The sequence below is a fragment of the Pseudochaenichthys georgianus genome, chromosome 8 (assembly GCF_902827115.2).
Source record: "Pseudochaenichthys georgianus chromosome 8, fPseGeo1.2, whole genome shotgun sequence".
Taxonomy (NCBI): domain Eukaryota; kingdom Metazoa; phylum Chordata; class Actinopteri; order Perciformes; family Channichthyidae; genus Pseudochaenichthys; species Pseudochaenichthys georgianus.
Window position 1 is genome coordinate 2,576,819 of NC_047510.2, and position 9,649 is coordinate 2,586,467.

Consider the following 9,649-nt stretch of genomic DNA (forward strand, 5'->3'; position numbering starts at 1 on the left):
GAAAGACCGATGGTACTGCATCTCCATTAAGTAATGGTTGTTCCATAAATCCCATGTTATGTTTTATCATACTCTCAGAGTAGTCGTCCGGAAATTTGAAATGTTCGCTGCATACATGAGCCTGTGAATCTTTCGGTTCGGGCCGGCCACATTTCGCTAGCCACTGCCTCCGAATGTACTTCTTACGCTTACCTTTTGGCAACAGATGGAACCGAGCATCCCGTGGATTGTTCCTATCAGAATTGTGGCAATATTTCGCGATACAGTGAGGCATATTTGAAGAGAGAAACTACAGTAAATAACATGGAGATCAACGTGTCTTCGAAAACCAAACGCATGGATTACGTCACGTCCGGAAAATGGCGGCGCCCACAGTGTTGATGTTATTTCGGTATATAATCAGTTTAAAATCACTGATAATGTCATCGGATTAAAAAGAAAGACTGGCAGAGACTGGTCTGTTTTATCGGATGATAATTATTTAAAAATGAGTGTCATGAGCATACCATTCCTTTAAGGTCAGTGACATTATCCCATCTGATTAGCTGTCCTTAAAAAAAAAGACACATTTCCAGCAAATAATGCCAAAGTTACTCAATAATTTATTCATGTTGACACTTTACAAAACGTACACAATATAAAAACTATGTCTTGTTTGAATTTACCAACCAACCATTCAGCCAACCCTGAAATACACCGAACTGTGACAGGCAGAAATAACTTTGGTGAGGAGTGAGAAACACGGTGAACTGCGCGTCTGCAGGCTGTAAACGTCACGCTGGCGGCACAACTACAGTCCCAATGACATTTATATAACAGGGCGGTTACTAAACTAAATAGTCTTCTTTTGATCAACAAAAGCGTTGTCTAAATATTCCCAAGCAGAGATTTGGGTGAACGTCGTGCAACATAGGGATTTGTAGTAAAGTGTGACATTGCAAGTTGACAGGGGCTCTGATCAGACCAGGCCTGCAGCTTTCTGCTGCCTCTACCGTTTATACAAGCAGCGGTTCAAATATCCTTCAGTTTTGCAGTGAGTGCATCAGTTCATATACATTGCACGTTTTCCTCTGAGCCCCCCCTGGAGCTGAAGCTCTAAGCCGTGCCCCTTTAAGGGTGGGGGAGGGGGGAGGGGAGAGGGGAGAGGGGGGAGTGCTAAGGAGCAGGCCCTGTCCCAAAGGAGCAGGCCCCGTCCCAAAGGAGCAGGCCCTGTCCCAAAGGAGCAGGCCCTGTCCCAAAGGGAGCAGCTCGGTCCAATGTCCAGAGTGAAGGAAGGTGTTTGGAACAGACTGGAGAACCTTGATCTTGGTTGGAGACATCCCAACGTGTCTGAAGGACTAGCCCTCTGGTTTCACCTGCTTGAGTTCCTAAAGTGTCAGATGGGTCTGCTGAGAAGGCCCTCAGACAGGTAGCGGTTCAAAAAGTAACGTCTATGGAGCCCCCGCCTCATCTCTTCTTCTTGCTGTTTCGGAGCATCTTCTTCCTCTTCAGGATCATCTCGTACAGCTTCTCCAGGCCGGGCTGCAGGCCCTGGCCGTCCAGCGCCGAGCAGCCCTGAGTGTGGAGCAGGGTGGACGAGCTGAGCTCATGGAGAGCCAGAACCTTCTCCACCTGAAACAGGGGACAGGATGTGTCAGTCACAACACATTCTACCAAGCCTGATCACTTTCAAGCCACGGATCCCTGCAGAACAAAACTGCTGACAGTAACGTAATGACAGGAACAGGAACACAACAGGTTTAGTAATATCTTTCATTATGGACTAGTGTTGTCACGATACCAACATTTTGGTTTCGATACCGATACCAAGTCAAGAATTGCGATTCCGATTCTTTTTCGATACTTTTCTTAAAAAAAGGGAAACACGGAATATCGGCTTTAAAATTAGGAATAACAGATGATTTTAGCAGTCAGAACAACAAAAGCAGCAGTGTCAATAATAACAGAAACGCCAAAGAGTCACATCTAATATAAATATATATAAAAGCATTTATTTTAATTGTGTAGCAGTGAGTTTAACATATAACTAGCTGCACCTTTACCAGCTTTGAGAACACTTTCATGATCAATCATTATAAAACATATCAGATATTATTCTGAAATGGACCAATCTGCACAATGACTACTTTCACTGTCGCTACTTTAATACTTTTACTTGAGGAACATTTTGAATGCAGTACTTTTACTGTAACAGAGTATTCCTACACTCTGGTGCTTCTAGTACAAGACCTGAGTACTTCTACTTTTACTGTCGCTACTTTAACTATATTTTGATGATAATACTTTTGTACTTTTATTTGAGGAACATTTTGATTGCAGGATTGTTCCTACATTCTGGTACTTCTACTTTAACTCAAGTACAAGACCCGGGTACTTCTACTTTTACTCAAGTACAAGATATATACTTATACCACCTCCGTTTATAGCCTATGAAAAAAACTATTAGAAAACGAAGGCTAAAGCTAACGTTAGCAGATAGTGACAATGTATGCTAGTTAGCTAGCTCAACGATAATATTGCGACAGAAAAACTTTTCAGTGCACATCACGCTCTGCGCTCCGACAGGGAGCTCTGCTCTGAACACCTGAACGGCCCGTTCACAGACTTCTGGCGTCTTTTTTGTCAACAAGCCGAGGCGCAGCGGCCATGCTTCTTGTTTTCTCACTGGCAGCTAGCGCGTGGCCGCATGCACGAGAGAGAGGGGAGGGACTTAGAACGTGCTTGAGAGGAGCGGGACTGCAGGCACGGCTGCAGTGCAGGGAGTGGAAGCAGAGCGCTGAACACACACGGCTCTTATTAAAACGGCGAGTACTTTTCCCCGTCATTCTTAAAGTACCGATACTAATGAAACGGAGGAATCGTACCGTTTTTAACGGCAGGGTATCGCGGTACCTTTCAAGTATCGGTACACCGTGCAACACTATTATGGACTGAAACACATTTGGGTTTTCTGACGGCTGACGAACAGACAGACACAAGCCATCTGAACGAGTCAACCGTGAGGGACTTCTTTTTGCATTTTCTAGGCATTTTAATCAACTATGGAAAATAAATAGTTGCTGCCCTTGAGTCAGTTTTAAAAACAGTGTTTTACAATTATGTTGTTCCTGGGAAACCCTGTTGTATGATGTAGGGGTCGACTGATAATCGGCCAAGCCGATTATCGGGGCCGATATTCCGCATTTGACCGATTATCGGTATCGGCCTTTTTTTTATCAAATTGCCGATAAAACGTTGGCTCTGATGCGGCCGTTTCTCTGGCTGCAGTCACCACTCTCTGTACACGAGCAATGTCCCGCCCACAGCGCTATCTGATAGGCCAGTGCTTCTCAAAGTGTGGTCCGCGGACCACTGGTGGTCCGTGAGCGCCCCCTAGTGGTCCGTGAGTATTTTGGTAACATTTCACATTTGAAATAAATTAATCTATTTAAGTTTTCCGTACTCTCGCGTGAATATCTCCGCAATGGAGCGAGCTTAAGTTTAACTTTCAATTGCATGATATAGCCCAGTTCAACACCTTCATCACACACGTTGCCACTTCTTTGTACCATTTTCAGGTGATTTGTAATCTATTCTAGAATAACGATGTGTTTTGGGATATTTGTGGAGTTAGGTGGTCCGCGAGTGTTTTTTTATTGGTTAAGTGGTCCTTGGTATGAAAAAGTTTGAGAAACACTGTGATAGGCTATTACTGAAGATTTCCGGGCAGGAGCCAGCCAGAGGCGGGACCTTCTCAGATTACAGGCAGGTGCGAAAGAACGCAGACACAGACTGAAGCAAGCAGCAGCACTGAGTGGCAGAGCCGCATGTGTTAAACCGAAGTTCAATAAACATCCCAATCCCCTATGCTGAAGCTGCAAAAACACCACGATCTTATGATCCAATTCTATCAGCTTCCCAGTTACACAGGGACGCGGGAAGTCAGTCAGAGTTGGGGTTGCGTGCAGCGTCTCGCAGTGGAGTAACTGTGGTGCGGAGGGGGGAGGGGCTGCGAGTGGAGCAGTTTTTCAGGTTGATATGTGAAGCTCATTAGCTAGCCAACATGTATTTAGCAAATGTTGAGCAAAATATTAGAAGTGAGGCGACTAGACTAACGTTAGGTCTACTGTGATAGCCTCACTTTTAATAGTTTGCAAAACATTAGCTAGCACTAGTGTTTTGCAGTTGCTAGCAGCTTATTGTGATGCTAGACAGACAGGCATTGGTTTGATATAATAAATTAAGCATTATTGTTCGTTAAGCATGTCAGCCTGCAGCCCCACTTCTTGTCTCTCTCTAACTCATTGCAGATGGCTGCACTAAAGAAAAGGGCACAGAGAGGAAACCAGTTGTAAGATGTTTAAAAGTTAATTAAACATAATATAATATATGCTTAAATGCATTTCAAAGAAGTTGTGTTGAGTTGTGTTGGAGTTTGTGTTATTCTACATTTTGACACCAAGATTTTTTTTTTTTACTGCAAATGTATATTGCTTCCAAATATCGGTTATCGGTCTCCTTGATTACTAATAATCGGTATCGGTATCGGCCTAGAAAAAGCCATATCGGTCGATCCCTAGTATGATGTGTTTCGTATTGTTTGCCATTTACCATCTGTGCTGCTAGTACCGGTAAGTAAAGTAACACACATGCAGTCCATCTGATAACGTATATCTGGCCATAGTTTCTAATCTTCATTCATTACTGTTGTTGAGATACTATCACTCACTTTGGCTGGAGCTGCAATTCAAATACTAAAGTAATACTTCTTCTACAAAACACCACAACATAGTAAAAGTGCACCTCATCATTTAACAGAGCCTGTGACACCTCTTCAAAGGTCTCGTTTTGTTCACCCTACGAAGATACGGACACACGGCATGCAGGCAACCCTTGCATTGGAAAAGCATTGGAAAAGCGGAGTATGCTTGGAATTGTAGGTCGATACTTCGTTGAACTAATTGGCGAAATTAACCTATATATATTTGAATGTTAACCCACTTATTAGATGAGCAATAATTCGGCTCTATACAACAACACCAAGCCTCTCACGCAACAATAATTACCTCTGCAGCTGAAGCGGCTCCGTCCAGGTCCTGTTTGTTTGCCAGAACCAGCAGCGGCACCCCCTGGTTCTCTGCGGACCGGGCGATCCTGTGCAGCTCCACTTTGGCCTCCTCCATGCGCTCCGACTCGGCAGAATCCACCACGAACACCAGCCCGTCCGTCCTCCTGGTGTAGGACTTCCAGAGGGGCCGCAGTTTGTCCTGGCCGCCCACGTCCCACACCTGTAGCGTGGTGCTGTTGCTTTTGGAGGTCCCCATGGACACTTTAATCCGCTCCATGTTGAAGCCTTTGGTGGGGATCGTCTCCACAAACTCCCGCAGCTTGAGTCTGTAGAGGAGGGCGGTTTTCCCCGCAGAGTCCAGACCGATCACCACGATGTGTAATGACTGGAAGCTGGGGAGGAACGGGGGGTTGGGGGCGATGTCTGTTAGCTGGTTCCCCATGTTTAGCTCCTGGAAAGGGAGATATTCCTTCCTGAGACTTATAGGACTTGAGAATCAGATAACTCCCACTGTCTCCCTGAGAATCACGTGCAATCAGTGTCCTTGACAGCAACAAAAAAAAAGTGTGTCACTTTGGAGGCAACGGGAGAGAGGAGGAGGAGTGGTTTGGCTGGAGAGCAGGGCACACTCCTGGCCTCAGTTCAAAGGCTGCTGCAGGATAGAGCTGCAGTCACTGAGGACATGAGAGACAGGGGGAGGGGAGACATCAGACAGTTGTCTTAACAAGGGCTGCCAGTAATTAGCCTGCCAGAGACTTTCAGTGCAGCTAAATCCACTGCATCAGCTTCGATTACACTTTTAACTTTAAAAACATCATCACATGCTGCTGGGTTCACCGTTTACAAAAACTAGTTTGTAAATGTTGATCTGATTTGATTAAACTAACTCCCTTTTGTATGAACAGGTTAAACATTTAAAGCTTTAGCTTTATTGCAGCTTATCTTTTTGTTCTGACACAATGAATAGTGAGTCATTTGCAGGACAGGAGTTATTGTGGGCCATAAGGTGTGTGTGTGTGTGTGTGTGTGTGTGTGTGTTCGAGCCGTCTCCTGCACACAACTGGAAAAACAGCTTCCAGCAGAGGAGAATCCTGCAGAGCCTGTTTGTATTATCAACTTCTCTAAATCGGTGTTCATCCATCATTGAACAGCGATTTGGTCTAGAAACTAAAAATGTGTATTATGCGGTTGTCCTGAAACAACTGTTTAAACTTGTTTCTGTTTGTATGCATTTTGAGGCTTTATTGCTTGATGTGGATTATTGGCTTTTCCCAAAAAAACGTGATTTACAAATTCTCTCAAAACGGCTCACTTTAGACAACTTTATAGTCAATAATAGTTATTCTATGTATGTTTTATATTCATACATCCAAATGTATAAGAGCAAACCCTACATTTTATGTATTTCCAAATGAGTTCCTTCATTTTTTTAAAAACATTAAATGAATTAAAAATAGAAATGCAATTAAACTATTAAGCACAATTTAAAAAGAGATGTATGTAAAAAGTCCTAGCCCTTTGTAGGTGTATAATGATTAGTCAATTGTTGTTAAGTTTATTATTGTCTTTTGTATGCTCTTGTACCTTTTCGACTTTTTCTTATAAAACTATGAAAGTCATGTTGTTGTACAAGTCTGTTTCCAATAAGGTCTTTTAAAAAAAAGTAGTCTCAACTAATGCTAATGCTAACTGCAGCTAGTTATATAAACAGGCTGTACACGCTCCGGTTTGTAATTCGATAACTAAGACAGATTCAAACACGAGCAACCCAGGAAAAATACATAGAAAACATGTGTGCATACATGTTTTATAAGTAATAGTACAAAAAAACAAGTAGCGATTGAATAACGTAGTTTAAATTCAATGGGAAAAGTAGGCAGCTTTATTTTCTGTCTCTTCGCAGCGGAAGGACACACAGCTCCGCTTTAACAAAGTCAACACACGTAGGTTATTTGTTGTAAAACTGCTGATATATCTCACCTGTGAGCACTTCAAATATTGTTGAGCTTGTTGTTGCAGTAAGACGAATTGTCGAACAGTATCCACGTTTTAACGCCAAATAATCCCGATACGATTGTTTTTAAAGCCGCAGGACGGATACTGCTCCCAGGTTGGTCCGACGAAGACTGGCAGCGGGATGGAGGCAGCGCTGAAGGAAGCACGAGCGAAGCACGAGCGAACCCCCGCTGCTGACGTCAGAGCCGTGGGAGGGGCAAAGAGAGAGAGAGAGGGAATGCCCATAATGTCCGAAACACTCTTTACCAAAATTATCTAATAGCCTATACATCATCTACATTGTAATACATCTGACAATTGAAAAATTAAAATTAAAAGCTGTATTAAGGCAGGGAAGTGTGTATCTGCCTGGTACAACATGACTGAATCAGACTGAACTTCTCAATTTACACCAGGTCCCACGTCTCTTTTCCAATAATCAACAATTCGCCAATATCAATCATGTTGTTCCTTTTCTTATGTCACGTTATAAGGTTAGTTAGTTAGTGAGTTAGTCGAATTTGTTTGTTCAAGCCCCAAACAAGTCACATTGTTTTCCTTGTAAATGAAACACATTCATTCTGCTTATGTTCAAAATGTATAGAAATAAACACAACAATATTTTCCAAAAGTCTTAATTGTCATTTTTTGTACAAAGCCTGAATAATACTGTATGTCATTATGTTTATGTTAATACATGTATGTTAATTGTAATTAGAAATGGAAGACAAAAGGTATTTAAATAAAGTCTGTATTTTCTTTCTTTTCTTTACAAGGTTGGAATCTTTTCAGCCTTTTCTGATTGATGATTGGAATCTTAAAAGAGCAGTTGTTGAATTGTTTGACAGCAAAGGGAAGAAGTAGGTGTGCAAACCTTATTAGAGAAACAAGGAATGTCATAATGTTTTATTTGTAACAATGTATCTGCATAATGTTGTCATGATTACAGGTTTAAATGGAACCTGAAAACGTGAAACTAAAGGTGTCAATAAAGTAAAAACAATTCTGAATAACAGAGAACAAAACATGAAACTGCATAATTCAAGTATAGGCTTCATGAGTAGAGTATTTACTTTTGACTCCCGATAGGTGACCTCATGCCTCCTGGGAATGTTTATTCTACTTTAAAGTTACTATAACTTTTTTGGGAGGGTCTTCAGAGACTTTCTCTCTTCATTTGTCATCATCATGCAGAAGCTATACCCTTACTGTATTATACTGACAGCTTGTCCATCATTGTCCGGCAAAATGAATCCTATAATTCAATAGTGTTATATCAATTTAAAACATTTAGTTGAGAGTTTCTGGAGATGCTATTGCTTTTTACAAAAGTGAAATGATCAGCAAACAGAGAGTCGAACTAAACTAAAGACGTTGTTGTTTGTTCCAGAATTCAGAAAACCGTATCCAACATGTTTGTAATAATGCAGTTAACAAGCATTGGAACATGTCCTTACCCAACAATATTTGATTTAACACAATATGTAATTTTTTGTATACTTTAATTCTCGATAACAATTTATATTTTAATATTAGATATTTGAGTTTTTACCAGCCTTTAATGAGCATTTTACCCATTAGCCCCACCCGGACACGTTCCAGCTGACGGTCCATGAGCAGGAGGGGGGCTGGGACGAGTCCGGACATGGATCAGACAGTTCACGCTGAGAGATGGTGAGTTCTGTGACAATGAAACGTCGAATATTCATGAGCTGGAGTTCTTTCTGTACACTGGAGCTGATTTATCTGAAATCAAGCGAACTAAAACACCAGTGTATTTATTGTAATATACATTATATACTGTATGTTCAACAAGGTGCTGAAACTTCTTATGTTTAAATACATCTTTTATTTGATCTTTTATGGGACATTTAACTTTAACTTATTTTTTTTGCGTACATTAATTTTATTATTATTTTATTTTGTATTGGTTATTGTAACTATAATGTCTTATGTTTAAATATATTTTTTATTCTATTTTATTTGATCTTTTAGTGAACATTTTATTATAAATCATAATATCTAAATATACATTTTTGAAATTATTGAATACTCATTCAAATTATAAAATCCTTATGTTTATATACATACTTTTATTCTAGTTTTTTTTAAATTATTTATATTTTATTTATTGGTTCGAAATAGAGCAACTCAACCCAATTTCCTCTAGGATGACTCACGTATTGTGATGACAGCCTGCAGTGAGCGACAGAACAGCTCCAGATGTCTTGATGAATGTTCATAAGAGAAAGTGCATGAAATCCAGTACAACAAGCAAAATGAATACTTATATTCAGAATAATCAATATTTCTGTTTCACCTCGGAGCAACATGTGTTGACATTGAAAGGATCCGACTGATAAAGTGTCCTCTCAGTGACAGAAAGTCATCAGAGTCAGTGAGAGCCATCTGGGACACAATGGGCAGAAGTATGGATTTGCATCAGAATGATTTACGTGCTTCTCCCTTGATACCCAACACTCATCATGGTAATGCATGGGTGTGCAAATGTGTGTGTTTGTAACAAGACATGACCTATAGACTGACGAACTGGAGCCGGGCTGCTTGTTGTGGAAGCCTGGCAGCATCTAACATGAGTAGAAGTGT

The 9,649-nt window shown here is 41.1% G+C and overlaps 1 protein-coding gene across 1 annotated transcript; it reads right to left on the reverse strand.

The window, feature by feature from the left end:
• Window positions 1-579: 579 nt before the first annotated feature.
• LOC117451757 (ADP-ribosylation factor-like protein 4D) lies at window positions 580-7,182 on the reverse strand. Its single transcript, XM_034090138.1, has 3 exons — window positions 7,028-7,182; window positions 5,046-5,721; window positions 580-1,611 (listed from the first exon to the last, which is right to left on the reverse strand). The coding sequence occupies exons 2-3, from the start codon at window positions 5,487-5,489 to the stop codon at window positions 1,447-1,449; spliced, it is 609 nt and encodes a 202-aa protein (XP_033946029.1). The 5' UTR covers window positions 5,490-5,721; window positions 7,028-7,182; the 3' UTR covers window positions 580-1,446.
• Window positions 7,183-9,649: the final 2,467 nt, after the last annotated feature.